The sequence below is a fragment of the Ambystoma mexicanum genome, chromosome 10, assembly GCF_040938575.1.
Source record: "Ambystoma mexicanum isolate Mex_15411 chromosome 10, UKY_AmexF1_1, whole genome shotgun sequence".
Classification (NCBI taxonomy): Eukaryota; Metazoa; Chordata; class Amphibia; order Caudata; family Ambystomatidae; genus Ambystoma; species Ambystoma mexicanum.
Genome location: NC_090932.1, coordinates 923178082 through 923199719, shown reverse-complemented (window position 1 = coordinate 923199719; position 21638 = coordinate 923178082). Strand labels below are relative to the sequence as shown.

The 21638-nt window shown below is 46.4% G+C and overlaps 1 protein-coding gene across 1 annotated transcript in view; it reads left to right on the top strand.

The window, feature by feature from the left end:
• Positions 1 to 20922, top strand: part of ACTL6A (actin like 6A) — a 528174-nt gene extending 507252 nt beyond the window's left edge. Inside the window, exon 14 of the mRNA XM_069618679.1 lies at positions 20615 to 20922. Coding sequence (XP_069474780.1) covers positions 20615 to 20695 — 81 coding nt within the window. The 3' untranslated portion in view covers positions 20696 to 20922. The remainder of the gene's footprint in view (positions 1 to 20614) is intronic.
• The last annotated feature ends 716 nt before the right edge of the window (positions 20923 to 21638 follow it).

The window sequence follows — 21638 nt, the reverse complement described above, 5'->3', positions numbered from 1 at the left end:
ACGTCAGAACGCTGGGTAATATCCACCATCGCCCACGGATACTGCATCGAATTCAACGGTTCCCCGAAATACAGACCCCCACGGAACCGACACATGACACCGGAACACCTCACTATTCTTCTTCAAGAAGTAGAAGAGCTACTGAAAAAAGAAGCTATAGAGGCTGTCCCCCTATCTCAGGTAACAGAAGGTATTTATTCAGTGTACTTCCTTGTACCCAAAAAGGACTTAACCATGCGCCCTGTATTAGATCTGCGCCCAGCGAACAACTTTGTCAAACTCCAAAAGTTTCGTATGGTGACTTTGCAGGAAGTAATCCCACTGTTATCACAGGGGGATTACATGACACCACTAGACATGAAAAATGCATACTTTCATATTTTAATGTTGCCAGCGCACAGAAAATACCTCAGGTTCAAGATAGAGAACAAACACTATCAGTTCAGAGTACTACCCTTCGGGATAGCATCTGCACCAAGGGTATTTACGAAAGTACTGGCAGTGGCAGCGGCCCACCTGCGCAGATTATCCATCCCGGTTTACCCGTACCTCGACGACTGGCTCATAACAGGGGATTCTTACGAAACATGCTTCTCCAATACCCAAAGGACAGTAGACCTTTTGTCCCAACTGGGCTTCTCCATCAACGAAAAGAAGTCCAGCTTAGACCCCAGCCAAATCAAACAATTCCTAGGGGCTCTAATTCGAACAAAGGACGGCCTCGTCTTCCCCTCCAATGAGAGGGTCCAAAACATGCTGTTTCAGATCCCCCAATATGTGGCAGGGCGAGAGGTGACGGTACGCAAAGCAATGCGCTTGCTAGGGATGATGGCGTCATGTATTTATTTGGTACCTCACGCGCGCCTGCGCCCAATGCAAGATTGGCTCTACAGCCAGTGGTGTCAGGCCAGCGGACAATGGGACGATCTGGTGGTGGTCTCGCAGGCCTTGGTTCTCTCGCTACGGTGGTGGACAAAGGAAAACCTGTTATTAGGGAAAACTTTTGCCACACCCGCAGTGGAAGCCACTCTAACCACAGACGCATCCCTTACAGGATGGGGGGCTCACCTATCCCATCAGACTGCTCACGGAGTGTGGACTCCGAGCTTAGCATCCAAGCATATAAACCTGCTGGAACTATTAGCAGTGTTCAAAGCACTGAAAGCCTTTCAGGAACACTTACAAGGAAAGACAGTGATGGTCCTCACAGACAGCACCATAGCCATGCACTATCTCAACAAGGAAGGGGGCACTCACTCTCCAGGACTGTCCAAGCTGTCCCAGAATATATGGAAGTGGGCTCTCAAACACAACATGTTCCTACTATCACAACATGTACCAGGGGAACTCAGTCTGCTAGCAGACAAACTCAGCAGAGATTTCGCCCTACCCAAAGAGTACGAATGGCAATTACACGAAGACATCGTCTTAGACGTCTTCACGCAATGGGGTTGCCCGGAAATAGACCTGTTCGCAACCCTGGAGAACTCACAATGCTTAAGTTACGCCTCCAGGTACCCCCAGAACCAGTCCAAGGGGAACGGTCTGTTGATTCAATGGTCAGGGAAATTTGTTTACGCCTTTCCCCCCACTCCCCTCCTCAACAAAGTGGTGCACAAGATGCACCAAGAGCAGGTTACCATGATACTAGTAGCCCCAATGTGGGCCCGGCAGCCATGGTTCGCTCACTTGATGGAGATGTCCCTATCTCCCCCAATGAAACTTCCCTGCCCGTACAACATGCTGTCACAGGACAAGGGCAGGACACTGCATCCATGCCCTCAGACCATGAACTTAGCAGCCTGGCTCCTGAGATCATAGAATTTGGACATTTACATCTCCCTCAGAGATGTATGGACATCCTCAGGGAAGCCAGAAAACCTAATACTCGCCACTGCTATTCTAGCAAGTGGAAAAGATTTGTCATCTGGTGTAGAAGTAAGCACATCAACCCGGTTGACTGCTCTGCCACTAACATTATTCTGTACTTGACCCATTTACTGGATTCAGGTCTAGTGTTTAATTCCATTAAAGTCCACCTAGCGGCACTTTCTGCATACACCACTTCCCAACTTAAAGTGTCGTGGTGGAAGATACCAGTTATCAAGGCCTTTATGGAAGGGGTAAAGAGAATACACCCCCCGATAGCTAACCCAGCTCCCGGATGGGACTTAAACGTGGTACTTTCTAGACTCATGGGCACTCCTTTCGAACCCACGCACAAGGCAACTCTTAAATACCTCACTCTTAAGACTGCTTTCCTAATAGCTATCACCTCCATTAGGAGAGTCAGTGAACTACAGGCTCTTTCTGTACTAGACCCCTTCGTATCAGTTCACAAGGATAAGGTGGTTCTTGGCACACACCCGAGGTTTGCACCAAAATTCATCTCGAAATTTCATGTAAACCAATCTATAGAACTACCAACGTTCTTTCAAAACCCTTCCAGCTTGGGAGAAAAAAGTCTGCATACACTAGATGTACGCAAAGCTGTCATGTTCTACATGGAAAGAACCAGATCACTGAGAAAGACTAATCAGTTGTCTCGGTGGCAGCACGAAGAGAAGGAGATGCAGTCTCTAAGTCCACTATATCTAGATGGATTGTACAATGCATCACTCTCTGTTGCACACTTGCTAAGAGAGAACTACCCTTCAAGCCAAGAGCACATTCCACTCGAGGCACTGGGGCTTCCATAGCGTTCATTGCAAATGTTCCCCTTGAGTCCATCTGCAAATCGGCTACCTGGAGTTCTGTGCACACCTTTACAAAACACTACTGTCTAGATGCACACTCTAGATCTGACTCCCAGGTGGGACAGGCAGTATTAAGACATCTTTTCTCTACTGTTCCTTCTCATAACCCACCGCCAACTCCGGGTACTGCTCGCTAGTCTATGCACAGCATGTGATTCTAAGCAGATTAACAAACATCAGAAGACAATGCATTACTTACCGTAAAAGCATTTCTGATGGTTGTATCTGCTTAGATTCACATGCGCCCGCCCTTCCTCCCCGCTCGGATGGAAGGAACATAGACATCCTCTACTATATTTCTCTCTTTTCTGTACTCACTCACGTCTAGAAGGCTCCCTCAGGGCAGAAAAATACAAACAGAGGGACCTCGACGCGTGAGGGATTGTGGGTACAACGCACGTCACTATAGGGATAGTGTTACAGACACACCTTGTCGACGTCCCCTTTTCGACTACGAAAAACAAAATACAATACTCCGCAGTGACCACTGGATGTCGGACCTATGCACATCATGTGAATCTAAGCAGATACAACCATCAGAAATGCTTTTACGGTAAGTAATGCATTGTCATATACCTTTGATGACCTCATCCTCGAGACGGAGGCCCTCGAGGGACATTGAGTCGACTGCATCGACGCACAGCGCCCTCTGCCAAAGAAAAAGTTCAGAAGCAGCTGAAGCTGAATATCGATTATCAAAGATGAAGAATACGTGGGAGGAACATCCAGTCGAAAGAATGTTACCAGGGTTAAGTAACTTGTTCTTCTCCAGCAATGGGGTCTGACATGGATTCACATGCTCATGAATATTTCCCGTCGTCAGGCTGGGAATCCTTGGTAAAAGAAAAAACAGTTTCACTTTATCTTGAAAACTGTATTTCGAATAGATTGTGTTCTCCTGCTTCGAAATCCTGTCGATATGGCCTCGTCTTCAGCTCTGAGTACTCTGAAGACGGGCTTCAAGAAGTGTATGCGATGCAGCGCCAAGATTTCCATCACAGACCTGCATAAAGTTTGCCTCTGGTGCCTGGGCATCGAACAAGTAACCAGCGACTGTCGATCCTGTCAGTCGATGACTGGTAAGGCCTTAAAAGAGCACAAGGCTAAATGAGCAGTCGGTAGGATTGTCTTCAAATCCCCATCCTCTCCTTCTAAATTGACATCATCCCATAAGTCGAGAGACTCCACTCCTCACAAAAGAAAACTGAAAAAACAATCTCCTTCGAGGAGCAGACATTCTTCTTCGCCCTCTAAAAAAAATCAGAGAAGACACTGATCACTGTCTTCTTCCTCATCCTCGTCAGAAAAGGTAGTCTGCCCGACCAAATCTTCTAAAGAATGGGAACTCTTTAGGAAAAAATTTAAATAAGATATTCGAAGATCAGGCTCCAATACCTTCAAAGCACAAGAAGATTGGCCATGCTACGGTCACTGACAAGCATGACGCCAAGGGTAAAACCATGCACCCTTGTGCCTGGGTAAGCCTAAGACTACTCGAGAGTCTTCAAGCACTCGATGAGACATCGTCGAAGAAATTGTCAAGTTGAGGGCAAAATTCTTCAAAGTGTAAATGTAAAAATAAATAGTCAACACCATTGACGCCTTCGATGTCTTGATACGTAAACCATAGATGCCATCAATAAAGCATTGATGCAGTCTGTTCAACCTTCCGGTAAAAGTAGAGAAGGTTTTTAACCCTTTACCCAAAAAGGATTTTTTCAAATCACTGACTTCTTTGTAGAAGGGATATGAATCTACGGTGAGACACCTCCAGGTGGTCTTCAATTGGATCCCATTAATGTCCAGAAAGATTCTGCTACACCTGAATGTTTTATTTCAGAAGAAACTAGTCAAACACCTTTATGACTCATTACAAACAGCCAGTGGAGTTGACACCTCCCCAGAATTAGATTTTAAAAAAACAGATCCTGCTGAACATGCAGATGCATCTTACAGATCACTAATGTCCGGGGTAGTAGATTTCCTTGGATGGAGTAGACCAGCTCCTGTATTTGAACAGGACGACCTGACAGACATACTGGACAAGGGGCCACAGAAGGACCCTATCGTAGCCTTGCATGTGGCACTGCAGAATAGTGTTGCTACAAACTGCGAAGCTCCACAATCCAGTCTTGCAATAAATAACAATGTAACAAAAAATCCTAGCTACCTTTCAAGTCATCCAACCCCGGAAAGCCTAGTTCTACGTCCAGGCAAACAGCGTATCCAACCATACCACCTAATGGGGATGACAAAAGGATTGATTCTTGGTCAAAGAGTATTTTTCAGATGATAGCATGATTTTAAAGTCTGCTAATTCCACTTGTGCCGTGGCAAAGTTTACACACACCCTGTGGGACTGCGTAGCGATGGCAGCTGATCACATCCCCGAGGGTGAGGAAAGGGATGGCTTATTGAACCTAAGTGATACCAAAGAGGCTGCATGCAAGTGTCTGCAATCGGGTCTGGATACTGATGACTGCATCAGCAGGACCATGGCTGCAAGCACTGTCATACACAGATTTGCGTGGTTGAAGTCCGGTTTTGCACCGGATGTGCAATCCAGACTCCTCAGCATGCCCTTTGACGGCTCCCATCTATTTGGAAATAAACTTGATGAGCGCTTTGAAAAGCTGCAGACCTCAAAGGTGGCGCCTAATCTTCAAGTGCTGCAGTTTGGTAGCCACAGCCCTTTCACCTCAGCAGATCATCTTGGAGGGGTGGGTCTTTTTGCTACTATTCCTCAGTTGGAAGAGCGAGAGGACAGGCGAGTCAAAGAGGGCAGAGAAGATTCCCTCATGATGGACGAGGGAGAGGTGCTAAACGCGCCCAAGCAGCAGCTGTTTTACCATCAGCTGCGGCTTCAGCTGCCTCTAAACCACTCTGAGGTCTTGTCTCACCGTTGGGAGGCAGACTATCACAGCATTTGAAAGAATGGTAGGCTAGTACTTCAGATGAATGGGCACTGGAAACAGTAGTCCAAGGTTACTGCCTCCCCTTTATACAGAGACCTTGGAATCATCCAATGGGAAACCATTCACTAAATGTTCTGGATCCATTCCTGTTGCAGGAAATGTTAACCCTGCTAGAGAAAGGCGCTATAGAACCAGTACCTGTAATGAGAGAGGAACAAAGAATTGTACTCTTCCCCATTTCCCAATACCCAAAAAGGACGGAGGACTGAGACCTATCTTGCACTTGAGATATTTGCACAAGTTCCTGAGGAAGGGCAAGTTCAAGATGGTCACACTTTCAGATCCTTCAGGCCCTCCACCTCCAGGATTGGATGGCGTCATTGGACCTTCAGGATAATTACTTTCATGTGCCAGTCCATCACAAGCACGGGAAGTAGCTGAGGTTTGCCGTTGGCGGTTCTCATTATCAGTTTCGAGTTCTGCATTTGGGCTAACCTCTGCCCAAGGTTTTTCACCAAGCTGATGGCGGTGGTGGCAGCGAGTCTCAGGAGAGGGGGGATTCACGTCTACCCCTACCTGGACGATTGACTGATAAGTGCACGTTCACCCGAACAAACCCTGGAACATCTCAGCATAACCTGCCACTCTCTCCACAGACTGGGCTTCTCGCTCAATTACAAGAGGTCCAACATGATACCATCCCAAAGACTCCAGTTTATTGGAGCAGTCCTGGATGCATCCCTGGGAAAAGCCTCGCCACCAGAGGGGAGGGCTGAAGACATGCAGATGGTCTCCAAATTTCAGAGTGCCCAGTGTCTCCCATCCTTCTACTTTCTGAGGTTTCTCTGCCACATGGCATCATGCATTTTCCTGGTGCCAGAGGCTTGCCTGAAAATGAGATCTCTACAGTGGGCTCTCAGGACTCAATGGTCTCAGGCAGGATGACGGATCTCCTTCAGGTTCCAAGAACGGTCGCACAGGATCTCCTGTGGTGGGCATGCAAGGACAACCTTCTGAAGGGAGAACCTTTTTGGCAACCATGGCTGGTGATAAAGGTAGCAACCGATGCCTCACTCACAGGGTGGAGGAGGCCATACCCACGATTTGACAATCAGCGGTTGTTGGGCTCTATCGGAGTCCAAACTACATTTCAACCCTTTGGAGCTGAGGGCAAGTAAACTAGCGCTGAAGGCCTTTCTGCTCTCTGTACAGGGAAAGAATGTCCTGATAATGACCGACAACACAGTGGCCATGTACTACCTCAACAAGAGGTGGCGTAGGGTCACTAGCACTGTGCAGAGAAGCACTGTAGCTCTGGTTCTGGGTAATTCAAGAAGGAATCTTCCCCATCAGCAATTCATCTAGCTGTAGAGGAGAACACGGCGGCGGACACTCTGAGCAGGTAGAGCAGTCTCCCACGAGTGGGAACTAGCTCAAAGTCCTTCAAGGGATCTTCACCCTTTGGGAAACCCCTCAAGTGGATCTGTTTGCGACCAGTGTCAACTGGAATGCGAACTGTTTTGCTCTAGGGAATTTCCTCCAAGAGGAGCTCTAGGGGACGCGTTCAGAGTGGACTGGGTATTTCCACTCCTGTACGCGTTTCCTCCAGTCCCTGTCATGCCTCACGTCATCAGGAGGTTGAGATGGTTCTGGAAATCCATGATCCCAATTGCCTCGGATTGGGCCAGGAGGACGTGGTACCCGGACCTTCTGGACATGTCCGTCTGTCCTCCAATACATCTTCCAATAAAAGAGGACCTTCTCTCTCGAGAAAAGGGTTGGGTTATCCTTCCAGAGGTCAAGACACTGCCTTCACACATGGTTTCTGAGAGGCTGAGATACAAGGATGGGACCTCCCGGATGACTTAATGGAGATTGTGCTTTCGGCCAGAAGTCCAGCAACAAATATCCTATACGGCTGCCGTTGGAACAAGTTCTGCAGCTGGTGTAGGGAAAAGGATGTAGACCCTTTTCAATGCGATACGCCTACAGTGTTATCTTTTCTACATTTGGCAGATCTTGGGGATATACCCAGTCCCATTTACCCCATTAATCATCCCCACCAATAATATCGCCTAAGGCCTTACCCCACAACCATATATGTATAGCGATATTACCCAATACCCCTAATATTGCTTACTTACAAAACCATTTTCTTAGTGGCAATACCATCAGCCTGCACAGTGAGTGAGTTGCAAGCAATATAATGTAAAACCTCCTTTTACCACATTTTACAAAGTAAAACAATAATTTTTACCCATTTTGCTTCCGGCTTTCTATCCTCCACCTCATCCTGGCAAGGAAGAGAAAAGATTCCATAGACTCGACCCAAGGAGAGCCCTAAGCATTTATATCTCTAGGATGGCAAAGTTGAGACAACATATTTAACTTTTCATTGGCTATACAGGTCACAAGCTTGGTATGCTAGTCACTAAACAGACTCGATCCAGATGGATTATACGGTCTATTTTGGAATGCTACAGGTTAGCTGGGAAAGATCCTCCGGAGGGTTTGAGGGCTCATTTCACTCGGGGCATGGCACCTTCCTCTGCCCTTCAGAGGCGAGTCCCAATAAAGGACATCTGCGAGGCAGCTACATGGTTCACCTTCCACATGTTCACAAAACATTACTGTTGAGACACTTCTAACAATGAAGGAAGATTTGGAAAGGCTGTACTATTCCCAATTCTGGAAAAATGAGAACTCTCAATTCTTACTCCATCCTCCAAAACAACTTAATACTGCATTGGGAGGCTATCAAAAATGAGGAATACGTGGGAGGACACAATCCATTCGAAGAACAATTTACTTACCCCTGGTAACTTTCTTTCGACTGGATGTGCCTCCCATGTATTCCACATTGCCCTCCCAAGCTACCCCACTGTAGAATTTGAGAGCTTTGGACCTTGCACTGTTTTAAAGTATGATAATTTAAAAGGCACTTTTCAAGGCCGTTAATTCTGTACATGGTGGCGAAAAAACAGAACTGAAGCCAACAGGTGCTGCACGTAGTATATATACACTAGACAATATCAGCCGAGATGGAAGCCCTCGAGGAACATTGAGCCGGCCGTCTAAACACACAGCGCCCTCTTCCGACAAGAGAACATTTTTTTTTCCAAAGAAGCTAAAGCTGGAAATGTAGATATCAAAGATGAGGAATACGTGGGAGGAACATCCAGTCGAAAGAACGCTGCCAGGGATAAGTAACTTGTTCTCCTCCAAACCAATCACTGTCCTTTGGGTCATACTGCCCCGGTCCAATGACAGTCCTCTACCTAAGCTACACCCCTGGAGGCCATCTTTAGATTTGGTAGTATGTAAAGTGGCAGTATGAACTAAGAAGAGTCACAAAGGGGAAGGCAGGAGGTTTTGCATGTGAATCCATGCCAGACCCATGCTGGAGAACAGGAGTCACAAGTAAGTAACTTCTGCCTTCTCCAGCATGGGGTCTGGCATGGATTCACATGCTCATGAATAAAGATTACGCAGCAGTAATATACACAACCACAGGAGGTGGCAAGGCTCAACAGAAATAAAAACACTCACCCCCTGAAACACTCACCTCAAGTGGCTGCTTGGCCGACCCAGGACTCCTCCCTGGAATCCCTGTCGATGCAGTAGAACCTCATGAAGGTGTGTTTGGATCTCAAAGTAGTAGCCCTGCAGATGTTGAGCAGGGGCTTACCAGAGAGAAACGCTGTCGTTGCTGCAATGGCTCTGGTGGAATGGGCTCTCGGCCTGCTTGGAAGCGGTCTGTTTGCCAGGCGATGACAGTGCATGATGCAGCGGGAGAGCCATCTGGAAGCATTGGATAAGGCCTTACCATGATTCATAGGTCCAAAATTGACAAACCGTTGACGTCTTCAGAAACCCCCTTAGTGCGTGCTATGTAAAACTTCAAGGCACTAGCGTAGTCCTGCAAATGCAAGGCCCTCTCCGCAGGCGACGACGGATTTGGGAAGAAGACGGGCAACACCAAAGGCTAGTTGAGGTGGAACTCAGACGGCACCTTCAGCATAAAGGTGGGGTGCGTAAGCAGTACCACCCTTGAAGTGTGGGAGGACAAGTACAACTGCTTGCAAGACAGGGCCTGGATCTCCCCGACCCGCCTGGCTGAGGTGATCATTACAAGTTTTTCACGAGAGAAACTTGAGCGGGGCTTGATGAATCAGCTCAAAGGGTGCCCCCATGACTTAAGTCAAGACCACCCGGAGTTCTGGGACAGGAGTCTTCACCGGCGGAAAAGTCCTGAAGAAGCCTTTGAGGTACTCCTTGATGAGTCTATGCGACCACAGGGAAGGCCTACCTGGTGTAACTGTATATGGCGGCCAGGTGCACTTTGATAGCGGTGTGAGCCAGTCCAGCTTTGGCCAAGGAAAGCAGGTATGGTAGGATCTGGGGCTGTGACACAGAGGGGTAATATTCTGAGCCCAGCACCACACAAAGAAACGCTTCCACTTATGGAAGTTGCAACTTCTACTAGAAGTTGGGGCCTGTATACCAACGGATAGTTTTACAAAGTGTTACCTCAGGTAGACTTTAGTAAAACTCAACTAACAGGTGCAGAGGTCACTTTCCGGTGTGGGATTTACTTTTGACCAGTCTCGCAGTGCTTGGAGCTCGGTCCCAGGCACCTTCCAGCTGAACACCCATGCAATGGAAAGAGGAACACTTCTGTGGAGCAGGTGACCTTGGGACACCTCCAGGGAGCAAAGACTGATTGCAGTGGGAGTCACCACAGTCAGGCAGTGACTAGTGATCTTCAGTGGACTAACAAAGGAGCAGGTCCTGCACGATTTTATTGATGGAAAAAAGGCTGAAAATGCAGGGGCAGGCATCTAGACATACAAGCTGAAGATCCTCCAAGTTCCATGGATGCACTCGGAGCGGCGACAGCTGCAGTGAGGTAGCCCAGGAGTGAGCTGGTCTCGGTCCAGGGACACTTCTGAAGGCTGTCATCACGGATCCTCACGCAGTGATAGAGACCGGTTGTTACCACCGGTCCAATGGTCGGAGCACCAACCAAGGTGGTTGTTACGCCCACCTGGTCTCTGTGGCGGCGTTGGGGCACGGTTGTAGCCCTCCCTGGAGTTAGGTCACCCCCTTCTGGTTTCGTCCCCTGCGGGTCAGCTGTGGGAGGCAATAATCAGTGGCACTGCTCCTGCGTGGATATGGGAAAACGGGAGTGCGCTGATAGGTGACTGGTATCTCCCAAGCCCTTTAACCCAAGGTGCAATTTCTGTGGGCATATACCAGCCTATAAGGCTCACCTGGTAGGTGTGAATGATGAGATCTCCGTCCTGCTACTTCTGGCAGGGGCGCTTGTTGATGGACTAGAGTTCCTTCACTGATTCCTGAGTAATAGTCCAGCTGCGACTAAGTGCCTCTTTCTGCTCTCTCTCAATGTCTCTTGTCTTTTCCCCTCTTTCTGCTTTCTCTCAATGTCTTGATGTTATTGCTCTTATTGTTGTTTTTCACTGAATAACGTTCCTCTCTGTTTTCTCCCAAATAGATGGAAATGCCGCTCAACAACGGCTGTGGAGGCGCAGAATGCGGCTGAGCGGAAAATGGATGTGACCGCGATGTCCAGCAGCAGGTGAGTGATGGTTTTAGGGAAGGCGCGAGGTTAAATGGCAGCGCGTGCTTAACATAATGTCTGTTAAGGGTCTAACTTTGTCTCTTGCCTTTCTTTTGCAGGTGCTGCGAGTTCGGATGGAGTGCGTCGTGCCGCGGTGCCCAGATGATGCTATCTGCGTTCTGAGATGTTTGCAAGTGAGCCGCGTTGCCAGGAAGATGTATGCGCTTCAAGATGTTTGTAGGTGAGCCGCGGTGCCTGGAAGAAGCATACAGGTGAGAGCAGGGTACTCCAAATGGTAAGTATGGATGTAGATAGCAGGATCTCTCCAGGTAAGTTGAATCCCAGGCGACGGTGAGCGTTGCGCTGCACGGAGGTGCAGAATAACGCGAAGTGTGTGCCTTGGGGTTGGGCTGGCTTTTATAGCTGAGCTCTTAAGGCCACGCCCCCCTAACTCAGTCCTGCTTGCCACTCCTAGAAGTTGCACGTGCAGATGCAGATGGAGACCACACCCGGACTAGTTACACACAAGTGAGAAGTTCTTGAAAGTATTCCTGCCCATAATAAGAGTTCAGTTCCATTCCAAGCACTTCTGCCCATATTGAAGATGTCTTGTTTAAGTTCTTCCATGAGCCTGGCGCCAAAGGTGCCAGGACTGCGTCCAACCAGGCCGCCGTCCAACCAGGCCCCCCATGTATAAACGTCCCACAGGGATGTGTGTGAACCATGATGCCCCCTGCTCCCTCCACTTGATGGTGCTGCTCCTGTGATCCTGGGCAAGTTGCCATGACAGCGGTCTTGATCAGATAGAGGAGCTGGGCTCCACCGAGACGTCACTGGAATGGTTGCTGGTCAGCTGTAAGAGTTAGTCCTCTTGTCGTCGGCGGTTGTATTGTATTTCTTTCGTAGAGGTCTTTGCTGCAATGATGAGTCCAAGATTTGGACTGGAAGCACTCAGTTCCACCAATATTAAGTATCTGCACTGTTGGGGAGAATTCTCTGAAATGTGCATCCCCTCTACCTCAGAGACCTCCAGCTCGTTTGCTGGACTTTAGGACTTTTCATTTTTAACCTGGAGAAAGTGAGACCTTTTTCTCACTCTCTCATGCATGTTTCTATAATTTGAAGTCTGTGTTTCTTTTGGTTTTAGAGTCTGACAAACTCCATAGGCTTCATCGTTTTACATTGTGGCACACAGCATCTTCGGTGCAGTGGCACAGGGAAGTCTTTCAGATTTCCCCATGGTTTAAATACCTTCTCTTGGATAAACTACTGTTTCCAAGAGCAGTGATGTGAAATTAACTTTACTTACATTTGTAACTTTCTAGACCCAGCACACCATCTTACAATAGGGTGCTGGAGGGGTTACTTAGTATCCCCTTTGTCTAGTTTCTCATGGAACAATATTATGTTACCCTTTCTACACTTAATGGCTGGTGGCAGTGGTTTAATTTTAATTACCGTTGTGTGTTTTTACCGCCGGCTGCGTTTGCAGCTGCAGTAAGGCACCCATGGGTGCCCATTTTGTCAAAATTGCTCCGGTCTTCATTTTTCGCCATTTCTTGCTGGAAAGGTCCTTCTTGAGATTTACTCTGCACGCCAGACCAGGTTGGGTCTCTTTGTTCCGTTTGTCTTAGGTGGGATTCACGAGTGAAGCCCACCTCTTGCTCCTGGGTGACTGGCAGGGGCAGGAAGTGAGAGAGGTGCCGAAACTCCCTGTGCTTAATCCCCTTGGTTACAGGAATGCACCCAAAGGTGATTGGCGGACAGCCACCTTGCTGTGTGATTGACAGCTAGGCTGGAATGAATAGGTGAAACCTGCATAAAAGACGAGACTTTTTGGCTTGGAAGGCAGTCGACCCAATGGACAAAGGAATCCGAAGAAGAACTTGGAAGAGACGCCTCCTGCAACTCCTGGACCGTTGATTTGCCTGGTGAAGCCCTGCTGCTGTGCTGAAGCTCCGAATTCGCCCCGACTAGAGAAGCCCTGCAAGGACGACTTCTCCCCTTGGGTTGGTGGTGCTTTTGTAGTTACTTGCAGCTTTACCCCTCACAAGCCTCCCAGCTTGTGGCCCAACATTGATTCTACTTTTTCTACAAATACTTCTAAAACTTTGTGCAAGACTTTTACTTACCTACAAGAAGTGCTTCAGCTCACCTAGACTCTTGCTAACTTAACATTGGCTGCCCTGGCTTCCTGGAAGACTCTTCTTACCTCTGACATTGTGCTTTACCTTTCCTTTCAGAAAGGGGTTAACTTACTTTGCATTGGGGGTTCAAAAGTACTATTGTGCTTCAGAATATGTGTGATCTCTTGCTTTATTCTATAACTCTATTCTTTGACACCAAACCCAGTATTGCTCTAAATGTACCAGTGATATATTAATGTGCAGAGTGTCCTAGCTATTTAAGTCACCTGAGGGTGTAGGAAGTGTCTGTGTACCATCCCAAATGGGTACTTGCTGATTTAGAGAAACTAAGAGTGTGTATTTTGGAGTGTATTTGTGTTACTTATATATTGCCCCTTCTGAAGAATGCTTATTCAAACTGACAAATCAATTAATTGTTTAATCAAGAAACCTTGAGTGTAAGAGTTTATTTGAATGCTTGTCACTGTGAATCTCTGTGTAACCACCCTACTGCTCACATTGACCCCTCTTGATATGAGCCTGGCTGCTCAGCCACACTAGCAATCTGTGTAGTACAGACTTATACCAAAGGTTGGGTTCCTATTGCCAGGAGGCCAAAGTTGCTGTAGTCTCCCAAAGGGTACTGCACACAATTTTGCCTAACAGCAACAGAAATGTTACCAGGTGATTAAGAAAGGGAATACTATGCATCTCCCCAGCACTTGACATAAGGTTGGGTGTGCTGGCTCACTATATAAAATGTAAAGGGGGTGGAAATCCCACTTTACACCTTGGGAACAGTAGTTCACCCAAGTACATTAAAGGGAAATTAAAAAAGAAAGCACAAAGGCAACCTAGCACCACTGCATTTAAATGCTGTGTGCTGTCATAGTACATTACTGTCATCCCAAAAGTGTTAGGAATTTTTAACTCCAATCACACACTATGGAGAGACAAAAAGAGGTAATCCATAAAAAGAGTAAAAGACTGCGTGCAAGGGGAAAAAGAGTCCCACTCACCACCTAGGGACAAGGAAAAATCCTCTCCATGAAAAAAGTTCTCGGTTTGACACAGGTCAGGAAGCTTTATTAGAAATATGAAAATCTTACTGAACATGATTATTCCACAGCCCTCTGTTAAGGGATGTAAATGTTAGGGGAGTTTTCCTAAAGTCCACTTGAGGTAAGACTTCATAAAACTATCCCTTGGCATACACGTCCCCAACTCTTAGTAGAAGTCTGTACTACCCAAAGGATCTTGGTAGAATGGCAGAGCAGCCAGGCTTATCATTGGAGGAAGATATGAGCTGTAGGTAAGTACACTGAACCCAGTAAATACAATAGTCCAAAGAAACACTTATGTTACACATACATTTATTATTTACACATGTAAGGTAGATAAATACTTAATTCACTAACCAACACACACAGGAATTCTTAATACTTTTCAACAGCCATTGCTTCAATGGTAGTTGCTTGCAGTTACAATTGTTAGTTTGACACTGACAGTTCTACCATATTATCGGTACTACCGCACACTTGTGTTTACTTCAGGTATATGGTAATTGTATTTAGTTAGCAAAACCACATAGGATAAAGTATTTTAGGAAGGAACAAGGTTGGTTAATTACACAGCAGCAGAGCTTAACGTTTTAGAGACACTTTTCAGACTAAATCTATTAAAGTCTAAGCCCTAACTATACGACTAAGTCAGTGTAGGAGTGGATCCAAAGTCTTACAAAGTAGTAGAATAGCAAAGGTTCCTCGGGATACTTTCAGTCTTTAGGATAAGTTACTTAGCACTATAACACAATGTGGGGGACACACAAAAGTACTCCCTAAAGGGACATAAGCTGGCAGGCTTGGGTCAGAGGTCGGGTGGACACCCTGGACACCTCTTTACACACTCCAGTCACTCTGGAGTGACTTTTTGGTTCAAGTTGATTTATACCTTTCACCCCCACAGTACCTTAGTTTAGAAGAAATGCTCATAGCTGGATTCTCCTCTGTGCAGCAGCGACGGACCCGGTCTCCTGATTCCTCGGTCTGGTCACAAAAGGAAGGACTCTGAATGGGATGTCTCTGCAGCAGTCTCGGGAGAGATGACCCATGGCATAGATCAGGGGTGCACAACTGATTTTGACAGAGGGCCGAAAGTACCTTACATGAGGGCTATAGTGGGCTGAAAAGTAAATGTGGGCGGGGCGGTAGGCGGGGCGTGGCAGGAGGCTTTTTAAACCCCCAATTTGTACTAAACACATGGAAAAAGAATGTTTTTGAGGGGTAACGATTTTTTATTTGCATTTCAAACTTACATTTTGTACTACACATTTTCCATTGTTATAATTTATTTCTATTTAGTTATTGTATCTCGCCTGTTTAATTAACTTGCATATATTTTATTGACCCTAGATACACTATGCCCCATGTCCCCCTGACCCCCAACCAAACACTATGCCCCATGTCCCTCACCCCCAACCAAACACTATGCCCCATGTCCCCCTCACCCCCAACCAAACACTATGCCCCATGGCCTCCTCACCCCCAACCAAACACTATGCCCCATGGCCTCCTCACCCCCAACCAAACACTATGCCCCATGGCCCCCTCACCCCCAACCAAACACTATGCCCCATGGCCCCCTCACCCCCAACCAAACACTATGCCCCATGGCCCGCTTACCCCCAACCAAACACTATGCCCCATGGCCTCCTCACCCCCAACCAAACACTATGCCCCATGGCCCCCTCACCCCCAACCAAACCCTCCAACTCAGCACACACACAAATATGCACCAATACAGACCCGAACCCCCCACCCCCAACTCAGCGCACACACAAACATGCACCCATACAGACCCAAACCCCCCAACTCAGCACACACAAACATGCACCCATACAGACCCGAACCCCCCACCCGCCAACTCAGCACACACAAACATGCACCCATACAGACCCAAACCCCCCACCCCCAACTCAGCACACACACAAACATGCACCCATACAGACCCGAACCCCCCACCCCCCAAATCAGCACACACACAAACATGCACCCATACAGACCCGAACCCCCCAACTCCAAACCCCCACCCCCAACTCAGCACACACACTCAAGCATGCACCCATACAGACCCGAACCCCCCACCCCCCCAACTCAGCACACACACAAACATGCACCCATACAGACCTGAACCCCCACCCTCCCAAATCAGCACACACACAAACATGCACCCATACAGACCCGAACCCCACCCCAGCATCTCAACATACACCCAAAATACATTCAAACACAAACATTCATACACATCCGACACACCCCTCACCCCCGCATCTCAACATACACACAAAATACATTCAAACACAAACATTCATACACATCCGACCCCCCCCCCCCAACATACACACACAAACATAAAGCAATACAAACCCGACACACAAACACAAACAGACCACTTACCGGAGATGTGCTGGAAGGCAAGCAGGTAAGCGGCAGGTAAGCTGGAACGCTGGAATCGCACTACGACTGGCGTGGTCCAAGGCTGAAATGCCTTCCAGCATCAAGCCTTATGGACCACGCCAGCCGTAGTGCCGGCCCTCCATTGGTGCAGCACACACGCATTACGTGGCTCGTAGGAGCGACGTGATGCGTGTGTGTGCTGAGCCAATGAGGGCCAGTGTTTTCACCGGCCCGGAAGACAACAAAGACTTTCCTAATGGAGGGCGGCCGCGGGCCGCCCTCCATTAGGAAAGTCTTTGTGCCTCGCGGGCCGGTCAAAATGGCATGGCGGACCGCAACTGGCCCGCGGGCCGTATGTTGTGCACCCATGGCATAGATCCTTGGTCTGTCTGGTTTTGGTGCCTTTTTCTCAGCACCAACAAAAGACTGTATTCGCCTGGTCGATCTTCACTTGTGAAGTCCTGCACTCTGGTGAGGGGGCTTAGATGAGTTGGATTGTGCCTCTGGCGGTCCAACTGGAGCTCAGTAAAGTTCAGGACCAATTAGGCCTCAAAAAGACGTTGCACTGCGAATGGGTCGGAGGTCTCCTAGTATTTGCGGGCTGCAGCTCTGGAGAGGCACAGCACCTTGGGAGATGGCTCACTTTGTAGTTCGCCTCAGAGCTGGTTGATCCCACCAGCCAATGGGAAGGAGTCCTCTTCGGAGCTCCTCTGTCAGGACAGCAGTGGTTGCTTCACTGTGATTGGAAGGGTCTGCAGGCATCTCTGGTCGTTTTCGCTTTGTTTCTTCTGTTTCAGTGGTCGACCTGCCTTTCACCTCAGGAACCTCACCTTTTATTCATCTTTCCGGTATTACCCAAATTGACCTTTTACAATTGACTTTTTGTCCTAATTGACCTAATAAGTGGTCCGAATTGACCTTCTGCACAATTGCCCTTTACCATGATTTTACTTTTATGTATATGTGTGGGGTGGGTTTGGGGTAATAAATAATATAATGGGATTGGGTCAGGGGTTGCGGCGGGTTCCCCCTCATGTATGTCCTAATTGACCTTCATTTCACAATCAATTGTAAAAAGGTCAATCAGTATACATTTTTCCCACACACTCCTGCAAACTCTCAGAATATTACAGAAAGGGGCAGGCAACTGTCCAATTAGCAAACGGTTTCCATTCAGGCACTCTGGCAGACAAAGGGCAGGGGAGTGAATAACTCCTCCGACTTTCTGCCTTCCCAGACACACTGGAGCCTAAGTAGGGACACCCAAGGTAAAGGCAAAACACAAACACATACCTTCTCCTCCCAGAATGGTAGATGAAGGCCTAATAAAGAATAACCACGATAGAAATGGCAAAAAAAGAAAGGAGCCACCATGTTGGAACATAGGTGACCCTTTTGTGCACAACCGAGACTGCGAATACAGTCTGCGGTAAGAAAATAACACAATAGTTGGTAGAACTCGCCCACTGCCACCAGCCATAACTATAGGGTTGTCTGTGGGAGCAGATAGGGTGATACTAGGTATCCCCTTAGCCCTCCACATAAGGTGGTGTGTGCTAATCACTCATAGTATACAGTTTTAAGAACAATAGTTAAGAATAGTGAAAGAATCTCAAAGGAGAACCCAAAGGGTTCCCAGCAACATTGCACTTAAGGTGCAGGGTGCTGGAAAAATGAAACAGATGCATTTAAAGCGATATAGAGGAAAGCAGACTCCATAAGAAAGTTAAACCCCAGAGAACAGAGTTCCAAAAGTCAGAGCAAATGAGAATGAATGAGAGGGGGGAAAAGGCTTCCCTCATTCAGGATAGTAAGAATAAGGTATTGAAGTCCAGCAAAAAGTGCTGGGGGTCTCACTAGGAGAGAGGATGAAGCATACAAATGATACATCTCTCTAACAGTGAAACAATAGCTTTTGATGGTTAGCCACTGCAACACTCAAAACCTAGACCAAAATCACACTATGGGTAGCAAAAGCAGAGCAGACTTGTATCGAAGTCCCCTACCTGGCTCAGGGGTCCACTGGGGGAGGGTGGGAGCTGGGGGAAGGGGGGACGCTCAGGAGGCTGGCCAACTCCTCGAGCCAGTGGATAATGTACCCGGGGGAAGAATGGGAAGGATCCCCTGTTGACTCTTGCATAGTCACTGCTGCTTAGCAGGGGGTCATCATATCAACACCACTAAACTGTCCCAAGTAAGAGACCCCAAAACCCTTCCCCCTTTACTTATATTTCATGAGGGGACAAGAGAACTTTAGAGTCTCACTGGTGTGCCAAGAGGCCTCGAATGAGATTGGAGATGTGTGCCGTGGTAGGTCTGTGAATACGCCAAGCAATTACAAACCCATTGGGAAACAGAAAAATAGGGTTGGAAACACCCTGCTTGGGACACAACACAGTAAAGAGCCATGGGTCAAACTCTTCCTACTCTTATTCATAGTATCTTATGTTACTTCAGCAGTACCTATAATTTAACTGGTATGGTGATCGAATACCTTTTTCTTTCCCAAGTGTTTGGTTGTGGACTTCAAACTGAGAGGTCAGGCCTAAATAACACTCATATTTCCTTTCATTGTTTGAGCAACCTAACCATGCCGTCAAATATGGGCATTGATTTTTAGTATAGGCCAGAGGCATAGTATAAATCACCTTTAGCTCAAGCAAAAGGATAACGTCCCCAATAGGGATGCAGCAGCTTGCTACCTCAGAGTGATTGGCTTCCACTTTTGATTTGGTTAGCAGCATTTACTGTCTGGAAAAGATTCCAAGGTAGGGCGCCCTCAGCCTTTATCTAAACTTTGGTCCATTCTCATAAATTGTACCGGTTTTATCCGAGATCCCAATTCCCAGTTATCATTGGGATGAAATGTTACACCAACTCTGGCAAATACCAGAAATTGCTTTTCACATAGCGCCTAGGGCTAAAAAAAAAACTCGCCTTTCATAGCAGTTACTCAATCCAAGCTCAGAGTTCCCAATTACATCTCTTCAAGAAGCAGTAGGAGAACATGGCGTTGTTGCACCTTCCCACTTGGCATAAGGTAACATTAGACACATGGCTGCAAAACTAGCTCTTCCTTGGTGTTTAAAGGACCCTTGATGACCTATTCTCTCCATGTGATCGTATACATTTTTAGATCTAGTAGCGATGGAAACATTGCTGCTTTTCTGTCAAATTCTTTTCTGAAATATGCAGACAACTTTGTTTCGTTTTCTGGACTTATTTTAAAGATGATGTCCAGTGTACCTTTAAACTAACTATTTAAAGTTGCTTTTCAATTATTTTAAGATTTTTGGGAATGAGCGGGTGGATTGGAGTAGATGATGATCGCATGAACATAAAGAATGTCATTATATTTCAACCATGTTTCCTGGGACCCGGTTTTGATGTTTATAGTACCCATTTATTTAGCTATCAATCTGTTTTCAATATGACCTCTGTTGGTTTTCATAGTTTTATTATTCTCCTACCCCAAAATCACAATTTATTTTGGCAGTTAGTGGAGGACCTTGTCTAAGCACTCAGGATCAGCAGTCAAGCGGTAAAACCGAGTAACCTTAATGATATGATCTATCGTGGAAAATAACTTTTTTAGCTCTACCGTTTAGCACATATTTAATTTTTTATATTGAAATTACAGTTTTAGAGATATGATCTTGGGCTCCTGTGATGTGGAAAGTCTGCTACGTGGAAAAATGCTGCCTTTATGATTGGAGTACTGATGATCATGTTGTTTGTAACCTGTGTAAAAATATTAACTTGAAGTACGTTTTGTTTCCAGGGTACTTTTCAACAGATGTGGATTTCGAAACAAGAATATGAAGAGGGGGGAAAGCAATGTGTGGAGAGAAAATGCCCTTGAAACTGGAAATAACTACTGCCTTCTCCAAGCGCATTGGTTTTGAGACGTTCTTATAGTTTTAGCACACTCAGGAACAGAATGAACTTTTTTGTAGAAAACTTTATTTTTTGCAGATTTCAAGTTCCATTTTAAAATTAATACAAACATTATTTTGTAATGAAACTGAAATGGATGTAAGCCGTAAACATCCTTTTCCAAGCAATAAATAATACACACACTTTTTTGTACTTTGTGTTGATATCCATTTTCACTTTGTCATTATAATTGAGCACCAAAGCAGTATCCTCTCTACATAGGACTATTTCTTATAGCAGGTTATTTTCACTGCCTACATTTTCTGTTAACAGTGCAAATTTCGCTCTTATTCTTGGGGTAAATGTTTACATTTGCTTGCATTGTTTGTAAAAAAAAGAAATGCATTTTTACAGGACTTGATACTCCAGAATTCACTTCGTAGTTATCAGCTGCGTTATTGTATTAATTGAAATGCAGTACTTCTTTTTGTTTTTTCATCTGTTCATTAGTATGTTGATATGGTTTACCCATAAACATTTTCTCTACTTCCGAACATTTTGTACTTTTCTGAAAGCGTTTAATTTCAGGAAGTGCCAGAATTTTTCTGATTACACCTTGAAAGATGTACCTACATTATGATGCAGGCAGGATTGCTTGCTTGGCAAACAATTGTCTTTATGATAATTGGTTACGTTTGATGGTATTGTCTTTAAATCAGTTTTGCGTGTAGGCTAAAATCGTGTTTCACGATTAGGGCCCACGTGTCAAGGAGATGTCTGAACTACATCTGTAGAATTACAGAGCCACATCCTCTCAAAATGTTACTGGAATCTAAATTATTTGTACTTGCATTGTGTAATGCTCATCTTACAGTCACATTTTTTACCTTGATAATAGATGTCGTACAAACCTGCGGTTTCCACTGTGG